Raw genomic sequence first — 14,052 nt, 5'->3', positions numbered from 1 at the left:
CTTTATAATTACTTAACGATAAATGAGACTTACTCAAAATCTTCATAGATATGATGACAAAGCCATACAATTCTTTAAACTACTGAAGATTGGCCTCAAACAACGGTAGTTCCTGAGCTTTTGAAGGCTGATGAAACAAAGGGCAGTTCAGCTTTAAGGTCAATATGAATATGAAGCGGTTCTTATCCAAATCGATGGACTCTGAGATAATAATCTATGCCGGTGTACGCCACCTGCTCGACAAAAGGCTTGAACAGCCATTTTGTTCATCGTTCAGGTGCAAATTTCAGTTGACAAATTCAAATCTCACACTAATACTTATACTATCTCTCTCTCTCTCTGTAATTTAAGCTTACATGAGTCATCGCAGGTGAACGGGAGACAGTACGCTGCGAGAACAATGGATCCTTGAATAGTTTGATATGCTTACTAACTGCAATATAAGGTACTTAGCTTATTCTTTACTTTTCCTGGATAGAATGCGTATCATTTTTTTTGGATTCATTGCAATTTTGTCATTTTTTTTGTAGAAAAGACTAATAGTGACTCTGTAATCTACACAAGCTTTGGAAATCACTCACTTAGAAATTTCTAGGCAATAAAATTAATCGTCTCTAATGATAAACATTGCACATATTATGTTACACACATAAGTTAAATAGTGTATTAAACACACACATACACACAGAATCCGAAAATCATAGGTTGCTTGCTCAGGATGAAATTACTACTTCAAGTCTTCAACATTCAATAGTAGTATTCTTCAAGACTCATCAAACGACGAACATTCAATGATTTCTGAGATGGAAGAGAGGCCATCAGAGTGAACATCTTCAACATGATCACAGCCACTGCCTTGAATCTGGTTTTCAGGATTCTCTACTTTGATTCCTTCCAAGTGGTGCGAAACATCCTTCATTGTTGGTCTTCCCTTCCCATTCAAATACAGACATCTTTTAGCGATTTCAGCCATCGCCTCGATTTCCTCCTTTTTGCCCTCTTTGAGCACTCTTGCATCAACAATGTCGAATAACTGATCTTGCTCCATGGAATGCAGGAAATGCATGGCCAGACCCCTTCCTTCTTCAACTCTAACAGCCGATACAGCTTTCTCCCCCGTCAGAAGCTCAACCAGTACCACACCAAAGCTGTAAACATCGCTCTTTTCTGTGAAATGGCTAGATTGGAAATACTCTGGATCTAAGTACCCGAACGTTCCTACCACTCGTGTGGTAACGTGAGTTTGATCAAGAGAAATTGATCTTGACGTCCCAAAATCTGATAGTTTGGCACGATATTTTTCATCCAAGAGTATGTTGGTTGACTTGATGTCACGGTGATAGATAGGAACAGATGCAGCAGAGTGCAAGTAGGCGAGAGCTCCAGCCACTTGCTTGGCAATTCTCACCCTCATTTCCCAGAATAAGGGGAAATCTTCATGTGGATGATGGATGTGAGAGAATAGAGTGCCATTGGGGACGAACTCGTACACAAGACGAGGAACTTCGCTCTCCAGACAACACCCCAACAACTTGACCACATTCCTGTGATTGATCTGCGATACAATCACAACCTCGTTAATGAAGCCTTCCACATCGTCACCTTGGTTCACCCTCTCCGACTTCTTCACTGCCACGATTCTTCCATCTTCTAACATCCCTTTATACACAACCCCTTCACCACCACGGCCAAGTACTCGATTCTCATTATAATCATCAGTAGCTTTGGCCAACTCAACGGAAGTAAACAATCTGGTTTTCTCAATGTCATTCTCAACAGCAGCCAACTGTTGCTCCAACAAAATGCCTCCATTTCTCTTAAAAAACATGTGTTTTCGGCTAGCCTTGATAGTCTTAACTGTCTCTGTAACAGCTTTGCCAAACTTCCAAGCTGCAGCTAGCAAAATCAACCCACCAACGACACTGCCAATAACAATGAAAATTATTTTAATGATGGATAGAGATCTTTCACTCTTATGGTTAACAGGAAGAACATAAGGATGACGAGGACATCCATCACGTATATATGGATTTCCTTCATGTCCTCCACATGTGCAGTATTTTGCTGAAGATTGATATAAGTTGGATCCAGAATAATCCAAGTACGTTTCGTATTCATACGGATCAAGAGGACATCGATAATCAGAATTCGGAGATAAGCAATAACCATCTTTTCTATCAAATTCCCACTCAAGTGCCAAGGGCACAAATCTAAACTCGTGATCAAATGGATTCGACCGATCATCCAAAAGGCCTTTTTGCCTTCTGTAATCCTCAGCTACCCACCAATTAGTGTCAACAAGAAAAACATACCCACAGAAACTGCTGTTGCTGGTTTGAATAATTTGGTAAGTAAACTGAAACTCTTGGCCTCGTCTTGGAATTGGTGTTTGACAGCAATTTACGCCATCGCAACGGGTCACACCTGTAGAATTAGCATCATCACACCTACCCAAGCATCCTCCAACTTGTGTTCCATCATCATGAAACCACACAGCAGCCTTGCAGCCTAGTACAAAAAACGTGTTATAGCGTGCTGAGACTGTTAACGGACTTCCTTTGAGTGATATAGGTATAGACTCTCTTGTTTGCCTTCCTTCAGAGCAGTTTATAGGCGACACGGGCAGATTCACTATAACCACACCACACAGTGAAACTTTCACTACTTCCATATTTATACTGCTCAAGAATGGCACCATTCTTGAGGAGTTTCCAGCTGAACTTTTGCAAACAACTGTGAATGAGGAGTTTGCACTGCATTCGGAACCAATTCCAAAAGGGTAGGGAATGGTGATATCTCCACACATTTCTGGACAACCGGGCTTCGACATAGAAATCGCAAGAGTTGGGGTTATGGCTAAGCATAGGGTGGAAAAGACCAGAATTACCAAGGCTAGCTTCATTGCTTGCTGGAAAGAGTGATGAGTATATGATCATTATGTTAATGAAACTATCTAAAACAGAGTTTCAAGAAAGAAAAGCATTCTAATCCCATTTAGGAGTAATGTTTTGAATGGTCTTGTAATTATTTTCTCTTAATTTATATTTTCCATTTTAGTTTATTTACTTAATATCTGATTCCATAAATTATTAATGTTGTTCGATTAAATAAACATTTAGCTGTGAGGAATCGATCGCTAATATTGGTAGCAGTTTAAATAAAGTTGTATTCATAGTTAAGTCATTTTTTTTTAAATTTCGGAAACTTCTTTTATACTTGAGTCATTCCCATATATGATATATTCTCTACTACTATATTATTTTTACTTTATTTATTTTCCTATTTTATTCTCTCAATTATTTCTTCCTTTTAAACTCCATGCCCAAAAAAAAGTGCCTCAACTATAGAAGAATTGAGGGAGTACTAATTTTAGGGGGATAAATTGAACTTATTGTGTATAATTTGTGATTAAAGAAACCACTCTAAATTAGACATCTATAACTCAATTCCCAGATATAATTAATCTTCTTTAAACACAAAAAGTAGCTCAAACTGAATAAGTTCATTCCACCTTAGACTAGAACACAAAGGTCATAATTACAAAGTTAGAACAAGGAAGGGAAAAACAACATATAATTGCAATTAGTAATGAATTAAAGGATCAATTAATTATTCATATTTATGTACCTTCTTCAAGTTGGGCTTAAGATAGCTTTGTCCTTGCACCTCAGCTGGATACTAACTTGTAAAAGCTTCAATTACTAGGGAGAGAACGACTGAATTAGAGCGTGTTTTACGCTTACTTTGAAAAAATAAGGAGAAGACTAAAATAAATAGCACAAAAAAGACAATTTTATCATTCAATAAACTCCAAATTAGTAATTGAGGTCAACTAAAATAACCGCGTTGAATTTTGATGTGAAGTAGATTCTGGAAAGAGACAGAAGACGACTTTGAAGTGAATTGGAAAAGACTTTAGGTAATGTCCTGTTATCTGTTTCTGATTTGACGACGAATTCTTGATTGAAATTCGCTCTGTAATAAATAGGCTATGCTGCTGCTCGCCGCATGCTCGATAGAAGGCCTGGACGTCCATTCTGCCATAGAAACTGCATAAGGTCAGCTTTCAACTTGGCAAATTCAACCTCTCACTAGTATTTAAGTATTTTTACTCTCTCTATATGTATAATTTTATGCTTAAAACTTAAGCAACATGTACCAAATTTGCTTGAATATACATTTGTGTAATTTCCTGTTGTATTCATAATCATACCACTATTGTTCATACCAAAATAGAAAAACACACCAAATCAAGAACAAAAAAAAAAAAAAATAACCTTCTCTGTGAATCGGAAGTAGTTTGATCAAACGGCGGCAGCTCAGCTTTCGACGAAGATCTTGTCCAAATCAATGGATTCTGAGATGGAAGAGAAGTCATCACAACCGAAATCGCATACATCCTTCTCCCCCTGAATTCCATCCAAATGATGCGAAACTTCCTTCATCATTGGCCTGCTCTTCCCATTCAAATGCAGGCATCTTCGAGCAATCTCTGCCATCGTCTCGATTTCTTCCCTTCTCCCCTCTCTCAGCACCCTCGCGTCAATAATATCAAACAAATTATTCTCTTCCACCGAAAGAAGGAAGTGCATGGCCAGACCCCTTCCTTCCACAACTCTAACAGCAGACACAGCTTTCTCCCCTGTCAGAAGCTCTACCAGCACCACTCCAAAGCTGTAAACGTCGCTCTTTTCTGTGAACTGGCTCGACTGGAAGTACTCTGGGTCCAAGTACCCGAATGTCCCTACTACTCGCGTGGTCACGTGAGTTTGATCAATGGAAACTGATCTCGATGTCCCAAAATCTGAGATTTTAGCGCGGTTCTTCTCATCCAAGAGTATGTTTGTCGACTTGATGTCTCGGTGGTAAATGGGAATAGACGCAGCAGAGTGCAAGCACACGAGTGCTCCGGCTACTTCTTTGGCAATTCTCACCCTCATTTCCCAAAATAAGGGGAAATCTTCTTGTGGATGATGGATGTGAGAAAAAAGAGTGCCGTTTGGGACGAACTCGTAGACAAGACGAGGAACTTCGCTCTCCAGACAACACCCCAACAACTTGACCACATTCCTGTGATTGATCTGCGATACAATCACAACCACATTAATGAAGCCTTCCACGTCATCGCCTTGGTTCACCCTCTCTGACTTCTTCACTGCCACGATTCTTCCATCCTCCAATATCCCTTTATACACAACGCCTTCGCCACCACGGCCTAGTACTCGATTCTCATTATAATCGTCGGTAGCTTTTGCCAACTCAACAGCACTAAACAGTATGGTTTTCTCCATCCCATTCTCAATTGCAGCCCATTGTTGTTCCAACAAAACACCTCCATTTCTCTTGAAAAACATGTGTTTTCGGCTGGCCTTGAAAGCCTTGATTGCTTCTGTGATAGCTTCTCCAAACCTCCACGCTGCAGCGAGAAAGATCAGCATACTGAGGAAAATCCCAACGACGATAACAGGAAATGTTGTTTTGTGATTCTCTTCTCGGTTCCCAAATATGCAATCATAATTATTCAACGATGGATCAATACATTCATCAACAACTTCACACCCTTCAACTAAATATGGATTTCCTTCATATCCAGAGTTGCAGAAACAGAACCTACTAGAAGATGTAAGATTATATTCAGATTGATCTAACATTGCAATCACCATTGGAGATACTTTCTCCACTTCCGAATTCCCACTCAAGCACCAAAGGCACGGATCGAAATTCTTTATCAAATGGATTCTGCATATCACTCACAACTCCTTTATACGTCGTATAATCCTCATTGTCCAGCCAAACCTTGTCAGCGGGAAATACATACCCACAAAAGGTACTATTATTCGCTTGAATGCTTTCGTAAGTAAACTCAAGCTGTTGGGCTCGTCTTGGAATTGAGATTTGGCAGCAGTTCACGCCGTTGCAACTGAAATCAGTGGTATTAGCATCACACATAGGCATGCACCCTCCAGCCGTTGTTTCATTAGCGCGCTACCACACTGAATTCTTGCACCCTAGCACAGTCAGCGCGTTGTACTGTGCTGACACTGGGAACGGACTTTCGGTGAGCGATGTAGGTATAGCTTCCCGTCTTTGCCCTTCATAGCAGTTCATAGGCGACACGGGTAGATTCACTGTAACAACTCCATACATGGAAATATTTACTACTTCCAAGTTAATGTTGCTCAAGAAAGCCCTTAAGGGATTTCCTGTGCAATTAACTGTGAAGGACGAGTTTCCACTGCAATCAGAGCCTATCCCAAATGGGTACGGAATGGTGAGATTGCCACATTTCTCTTGGCAACCGGGCTTCGAGAGTGAAGCAGCTGTCGCCAGTGTTGAGCTCAGAAATACGAATGAAATGACTCGAGCTATTAAGGGAAACACCATCCCTTCTTGCAATATGCCTATTTCATCAAGTATACATCTAAATACATCTATAGATATTACACTTTTTATGGAAATGAAATACAGAAATTCAATAACATATTCAGATTAAGTAGTTAAGTAGTTAAGTAGTTAACATACCTCTTTTTGGCAGTGTTATGAAGTTGATTTCAAGAACTCTAACTGCTAACTAATTAATAATTTTGGTAGTTAAACAGATTATGAATGTTGTGCAAAAGACAAAGAGTGACTTTGGTCACTTCGTTGATCATTGATATTGTTTGCCGATCTCACTGTTTATAATTGTAGAATAGTAAAGTAAAGAGACATAGTGGAGGAAGTAGTAGTATCTTTTTTATCATTCAACATAGGTAACATATATATAGTACAAGAGACTAAGCTAGGCTATGTTACATAACTGATGTGGGACAGAATACATATGAGATATTAACACTCCCCCTCAAGCTGGATCATATATATTGATCATGTCCAGCTTGGTACAAAGTTCAGAAAAACGTTTCACATGCAACGGTTTTGTGAAGATATCAGCAATCTGGTTGGCCGATGAAGTGAAAGGAGTAGTAATTGTCTGATTCAAAACACTCTCGAATGAAATGACAATCGACTTCTATATGTTTAGTCCTCTCATGAAAAACTGGATTATTAGCAATGTAGATTGCAGCTTGATTATCACAATGCATAGGTAAAGGTTCTTTAAAAGTGAACCCCAGTTCTCCAAGTAGATTCTTGACTCCAATCATCTCAGTAGCAGTATGAGCCATAGCTCTATACTCGGCCTCAGCAGACGATCTCGCAACAGTATGTTGTTTCTTACTTCACCAAGTTATCAGGTTTCCTCCCAAATAGGTGCAATATCCAGAAGTAGACTTTCTATCATACTTAGAACCGGCGTAATCAGCATCAGAATATCCTTCGATGTTTAGATGACCATTCTTTTTAAATAACAATCCTTTACTGGGAGATTTCTTAATATATTGAAGAATTCGAATAGCTGCATCCCTGCATCCCAGTGAACTTGCTTAGGCTTATCTAGAAACCGACTACCAAGCCAACAGCAAAAGAAATATCTGGCCTTGTTACTGTCAAGTAGATAAGCTTTCCAACAAGACGTCTATACTTAGCTTTATCCTCCGAGAATTCTCCACTATCATCCCAAACACTTGGGTCAACTTCCATAGGAGTATCAACAGGCTTTGTTCCAAGTAATGCAGTTTCTTTCAGTAAATCTGTAGCATACTTTTGCTGAGATAGAGACACTCCGTGTGCAATTTCTATTCCCAGGAAATACTTAGGACGCCCCAAATCCTTGATAACAAAATGTTGCTGCAAATATTTCTTAGTTTCCTCAATTCCACGAACATCACTTCCAGACATGAGTATATCATCAACATACAACAATGAGAATGAAAATGCCCGATGCTTGATGTCGCACAAAGACCGAATGATCAGACTTACATTGCTTGAAACCAATAGTTCCAAGAACACAACTGAACTTATCAAACCACGCATTGAGACTTTGTTTAAGGCCATAAATTGCCTTTTTGAGACAACAAACCTTAGTAGCATCATCCCCCTGAGCAACATAACCCGGAGGTTGCTCCATAAAGACCGTCGGAGTCAAATCACCATACAAGAAAGCAATCTTTACATCAAGCTGATACATAGGTCACGAAAGATTAACAGCCAAAGAGAACATAATGCGGATTGAGTTCATACAAGCAGTGGGCGAGAACGTCTCAAAGTAGTCAATACCGTAAGTTCGTGTGTACCCTTTGGCCACAAGCCGAGCTTTGTATCGATCAATACTACCATCAGCAAGAAATTTTATGGTAAACACCCAACGACAAGATACAATATCAACCGAATTAGGGGCATGTACCAATATTCAAGTACCACGACTCAAGAGAGCTCGCATTTCCTCGTCCATAGCGGCTCGCCATAAAGGGTGTTTGAGTGCCTCTTGGTAAGAAGTTGGAATCACTGTAGACAAAAGGCAAAGAGCAAAGGCATGAAAAGGAGCACTCAAGCGAGTAAATGAAACATGATTAGACACAGGGTGTTTGGTGGTACAAGTACGTTTACCTTTGCGAATAGCTATGGGTAACTCATCAGGAGGAGTTGGATCTTCAGGAGCTGGAGGCGAAGATGACTGTGGCAGTGAACATGAGACCGTATTTGGTACTGTTTGCAGGTCGATGACGACGTGTATAGACCTGTAAAGAAGGAGCAGAAGACATAGGAGAAACAAAAGTTTGGGCAGACAAAGGAGTATGAATTAACTGGCTGGTTGGTTTAGTTTGAGGATGAGTAAAATAAGACTGAAACTCAAGGAAGGTGACATCTGAGATATAATGACGTTTGGTAAGAGGGTCAAAGCAGCGGTATCCCTTTTTGGTTCTAGAGTAACCAAGAAAAACACACTTAATAGAGCAATGGGACAGCTTATCCAACACCCAGGAGTAAGATCATGAACAAAACAAGTACACCCAAAAATGCGAGGAGGAATATGAAAAAGTGGTTTATCAGGATGAAGACACGAAAAAGGAATATCCCCATGCAACACACTAGATGGCATCCTGTTAATAAGGAAGCATGCAGTAAGAACAACATCAGATACTTAGGCACATGCATGTGAGACATAAGAGTACGCGCAACATCTAAAACATGACGATGTTTGCGCTCGGCTACCCCATTTTGTTGCGAAGTGTGAGAGCAAGAGGTTTGATGAATTATACCATGAGATTCACAAAAAGATGATATAGATTGTTGTGTGAACTCAAGAGCATTATCAGTACGGAGAATACGCAAATCAACAGAATATTGTGTCTTTATTTCATGATAAAAGGATTTGAGAACAGTAGGGACTTCACTTCTTTGTTTAAGCAAATACAACCATGTCATACGAGAATAATCATCAACAAGGATTAGAAAATACTTGAAACCCCCTCTAGACTCAATCCTACTTGGACCCCAAACATCACAATGAACTAGATCAAAAGCAGCAAAGCTACGAGTATCGACTCGAGAAGGAAAAGAAGTGCGATGGTGCTTGCCCAACTCACATGACTCACAATTAAAATCAGCAGACGCAACTGGAACTAAACTACGAAGACTGGAAGAAGACGGATGACCAAGACGACAATGCCACTGATATGGAGACACAGCAGCAGAGAGAGCACTAGGAGAGACAGGTGAAACAGGATCCAAATAGTACAGACCGCCACGCTCATGTCCTCCACCAATCGTCCTCTTCGTCTGCAGGTCATGAAAGATACAATCTGAAGGATAAAATGTGACCGAACAATTGTGTGTTTTTGTTAGCCGACCAATAGATATTAAGCTGACTGGAAAATTTGGGACAAACAAGGCATTATCAAGAGTGATATGAGTAGTGGGTTTGACAACACCAATGCCGCTTACTGGCGAATAGTTGTCATCAGCAAGACGAACAGATGGAAGAGAGGATGGAGAAAAAGATGTCAAAAGGGATTTTGTACCAGTAATATGGGTAGAGGCACCCGAATCCAACATCCAAGACTTAACAGGAGACACAGCAAACGCCGCTACAGAGGTAGAAGCATCAGTAGTAGATGAAGAACTTGGCGCAGTAAACTCAGTGCTGTTAGCCCAATCTGGTTTGCCAAACTTCTTCTAACATTTATCAGACTTGTGATTCGAACGACCACAATGATCACATAGTCGATCGTGAAACCCTCTTCCTCGACCTCGGCCACGTCCCTGTCCACGGCCACGTCCACCATACGAACCTCGACCACGAGCAGACATAGCTGAATTCTCAAAAGAGGTGGATTCCGTACGCCCAGTGGAGACACGAAGAACGCGAGACAACGCGTTAGACAACGTTGGAATGGTATCACTTGCCATCAAGCTATCTCGAAGTGGCTGGAGATCAGCATTAAGACCTGACAAAAATTTTGCTACCATAAATTCCTCCCATTGTTTTGCTCTTGTCGTGGCATCACAGGAAAGAGGATGATAAACCAAAATCTCATCAGCAAGGCCTTTCAGGGTAGAGAAGTAATCATTGACTGAGTATCCTGAGTATGAGAGAAAAGTTTCTCATACAATTCAAATACCCGAGAGATGTTTTTGTCATTGAAGAACATCTCCCGTAGAGCATCCCACATGGCTTTGGCAGTATCCAAGCACATGATATTCTGACTGATAGCTGGTTCTAGGCTATTGAGAATCCAAGTCATGACGGAGCAATCATCAGCACATCAAGTGTCGTAATTGGCATCTGTAGTAGCAGGCGGGGCAGTTTGAACATGGCTTTTCTTCTTCTGTGATCCCAAAAATAGGAGAAAAGCACGGGACCAAAGCATATAGTTGGAACCATTTAGCTTAATGGTGGTTCCGATAGGCGGTCTAAGATCAGACATGATGAAACGAGAGCAAATCTTATGCAGAGCAGCAGACAGATAATTGCAGAGATTGCAGAGCAGATAATTGAGTTGCATGCAGATAATTGCAGATGCAGATAGTAACAGTAGATAATAGCAGAGAATGCAGAGCAACAACAAAAAATTAGTTGTAGGCAGCGGAGCAGGAGCAGATAATAGCGCGGAGTAGAAAAGCAGAGCAGCAGCGGCCAGAGAAAAAAACCCTAATTTTCGAAACCCTAATTATCGTTTTTTTTTTTTTTTTTTTTTTTTTTTTTTTTGCAGACTAACCTCCTGACGGATTCGAATCCGCTCTGGTACCATGTAGAATAGTAAAGTAAAGAGACATAGTGGAGGAAGTAGTAGTATCTTTTTTATCATTCAACATAGGTAACATATATATAGTACAAGTGACTAAGTTAGACTATGTTACATAACCGATGTGGCACAGAATATATATGAGATATTAACAATAATCAACACAAACTTTGAAAATCACTTCCTTAGAAATAATGCAACAAATAAAATTTATTCTTTAATGGATTAATAAACACTGCACATAATATTTTACACACATAAGTTAAAATTTATTGTTTTCTCCACATAAATGAATAACACAAAAACGTAAAACACACACACACAAAAATCCAAAAAGCTGCAAGATATAGAAAATCAGTATTTGCTAGCTCAACATGTCATAGCTAGTATTAATCCACAAGACTCATCAGACGACGAAGATTCAACAATTTCAGAGATGCAAGAGAAGCCATCAGAATCAATATCTTCAATAGGATCACAGATATTGCTTTGTATCTGGTTTTCTGGAATCTCTACTCTGATTCCGTCCAAGTGGTGCGAAACTTCCTTCATCGTTGGCCTGCCCTTCCCATTCAAATGCAGACATCTTTTAGCGATTTCAGCCATCGCCTCGATTTCCTCCTTTTTACCCTCTTTGAGCATCCTCACATCAACAATATCGAATAACTGATCTTGCTCCATTGAATGCAGGAAATGCATGGCCAGACCCCTCACTTCTTCAACTCTAACAACCGATACAGCTTTCTCCCCCGTCAGGAGCTCAACCAGCACCACTCCAAAGCTGTAAACGTCGATCTTTTCCGTGAAATGGCTCGACTGGAAGTACTCAGGATCCAAGTACCCAACGTGCCTACCACTCGTGTGGTAACGTGAGTTTGATCAAGTGAAATAGATCTTGACGTCCCAAAATCTGATATTTTGGCTTGATATTTCTCATCCAAGAGTATGTTGGTTGACTTGATATCACGGTGATAGATAGGAACAGATGCAGCAGAGTGCAAGTAGGCGAGTGCTCCGGCCACTTGCTTGGCGATTCTCACCCTCATTTCCCAGAATAAGGGGAAATACTCGTGTGGATGATGGATATGAGAGAAAAGAGTGTCGTTGGGGATGAACTCATAGACGAGATGAGGAACTTCACTTTCCAGACAACACCCCAATAACTTGACCACATTCTTATGGTTTATTTGTGATACAATCACAACCTCGTTAATGAAGTCTTCCACATTACCTTGGCCAACCCTCTCCGACTTCTTCACTGCCACGATTCTTCCATCCTCCAACATCCCTTTATACACAACGCCTTCACCACCACGGCCAAGTACCCGATTCTCATTGTAGTCATCAGTAGCCTTTGCCAACTCAACGGAAGTAAACAATCTGGTTTTCTCAGTGCCATTCTCAACAGCAGCCAACTGTTGTTCCAACAAAATGCCTCCATTTCTCTTAAAAAACATGTGTTTTCGGCTATCCTTGATAGCCTTAACTGTCTCAGTAATAGCTTTGCCAAACTTCCAAGCTGCAGTAATCAAGATCAGCCCACCAACCACACTGCCAATAACAATACATGCTGTTTTAATGATGGATAGAGATCTTTTACTATTATGTTTTGAATTTCCATTTAGGGATGGATTGGTATTTGGATATCTACATCCATCAACAATATATGGATTTCCTTCATGTCCTCCGCATGTGCAGTATTTTCTTGAAGAAACATACTCATATTCGCGATAATAAAATAAGGACCTAATCTCATTTTTATATTGATCTAAAACTAATTTACATTTAGATTGATCCCAAACATTGTAGAATGGATCATGACTGTAAGTATTCATTTCCATTCAACTTCTTCCATAGATAATATCTGAAGGAGATGAGCAAACACCATTCTTATTACCATATTCCCATTCAAGTACCAATGGCACAAATCCAAACTCGGGATCAAATGGATTCAACAGATCATCCACAAGGCCTTTATACCTTTTGTAATCCTCATTTTGCAACCATTTCTTGTCAACAGGAAAAACATACCCACAGAAACTGCTATTGCTGGCTTGAATACTTTGGTAAGTAAACTCAAACTCTTGGACTCGTCTTGGAATTGATGTTTGGCAGCAATTTACACAATTGCAACTGATCACATCTGTTGCATTAGCATCATAACACATAGCCAAGCATCCTCTAACTTGTGTTCCATTCTCACGAAACCACACTGCAGTATTGCAGCCTAGTACAACTAACGTGTTGTAGTGTGCTGAGATTGTGAATGAACTTCCTCTGAATGATATAGGTAGAGACTCTCTTCTTTTCCCATCAGAGCAATTAATAGGCGACACGGGCAGATTCACTATAACCACACCGTAGATAGAAATTTTCACTACTTCCATGTTTATGTTGCTCAAGAATGGCACCATTCTTGAGGAGTTTCCAGCTAAATTTTTGCAAATAACTGCGAATGAGGAGTTTGCACTGCATTTGGAACCAATTCCAAAAGGATAGGGAATGGTGACATTTCCACACTTGTTTGGACAACCGGGCTTCGACATGGAACTTGCAAGAGTTGAGGTTATGGCAATGCATAGGATGGAGAAGACCAGAATTACCAAGGCTATCTTCATTGACTGCTAGAAACAATGGTGAATATACAATCATAGTGTTAATACAATTATAGTAGAAATAAGTGTGTGATTGATATGTATATTCATGTTGTCTTTAATAATGTGAAGTTCACTTCGAAATCAAATTAAGAAGAGTGAAAAGCGTGTTTTTTGTGTCAACCCCAACATTGATTTCTTATGTGTTTTATTTAATGAAAAAGGTGCTATGTGCAGTGGCGGATCCGGAAATTTCATATTATGGGTGCGATAAATAATTATACTGATTTATAAATTTAAAATTCAATCTGTTGAGAGTATGGCCATGCACAGCT

General features: G+C 40.0%; 1 protein-coding gene, 1 long non-coding RNA gene and 2 pseudogenes across 2 annotated transcripts; 1 reads left to right on the top strand and 3 right to left on the bottom strand.

The window, feature by feature from the left end:
- The first annotated feature begins 17 nt into the window (after positions 1–17).
- On the top strand, positions 18–4,200 carry LOC125212088. Its single transcript, XR_007174608.1, has 4 exons — positions 18–277; positions 371–445; positions 3,868–3,919; positions 3,989–4,200. It is a non-coding gene; the product is annotated as an uncharacterized LOC125212088 (long non-coding RNA).
- On the bottom strand, positions 565–3,733 carry LOC125212085 (wall-associated receptor kinase-like 2). The gene is made up of 2 exons (XM_048112129.1): positions 3,628–3,733; positions 565–2,908 (listed from the first exon to the last, which is right to left on the bottom strand). The coding sequence occupies exon 2, from the start codon at positions 2,900–2,902 to the stop codon at positions 764–766; it is 2,139 nt and encodes a 712-aa protein (XP_047968086.1). The 5' UTR covers positions 2,903–2,908; positions 3,628–3,733; the 3' UTR covers positions 565–763.
- A 49-nt stretch (positions 4,201–4,249) lies between the features above and the next one.
- Positions 4,250–6,384, bottom strand: LOC125212086 (annotated as a pseudogene).
- A 5,108-nt stretch (positions 6,385–11,492) lies between these two features.
- LOC125210061 lies at positions 11,493–13,741 on the bottom strand (annotated as a pseudogene).
- Positions 13,742–14,052: the final 311 nt, after the last annotated feature.

The sequence above is a fragment of the Salvia hispanica genome, chromosome 3 (genome assembly GCF_023119035.1).
Source record: "Salvia hispanica cultivar TCC Black 2014 chromosome 3, UniMelb_Shisp_WGS_1.0, whole genome shotgun sequence".
In the NCBI taxonomy this organism is placed as follows: domain Eukaryota; kingdom Viridiplantae; phylum Streptophyta; class Magnoliopsida; order Lamiales; family Lamiaceae; genus Salvia; species Salvia hispanica.
The sequence above is the reverse complement of the archived record's forward strand: the minus strand, read 5'-3'. Positions and strand labels throughout refer to the sequence as shown.

Excerpts from the sequence above, each read along its gene's own strand:
- LOC125212085 (XM_048112129.1), bottom strand. The coding sequence starts at position 2,902 with ATGAAGCTAGCCTTGGTAATTCTGGTCTTTTCCACCCTATGCTTAGCC.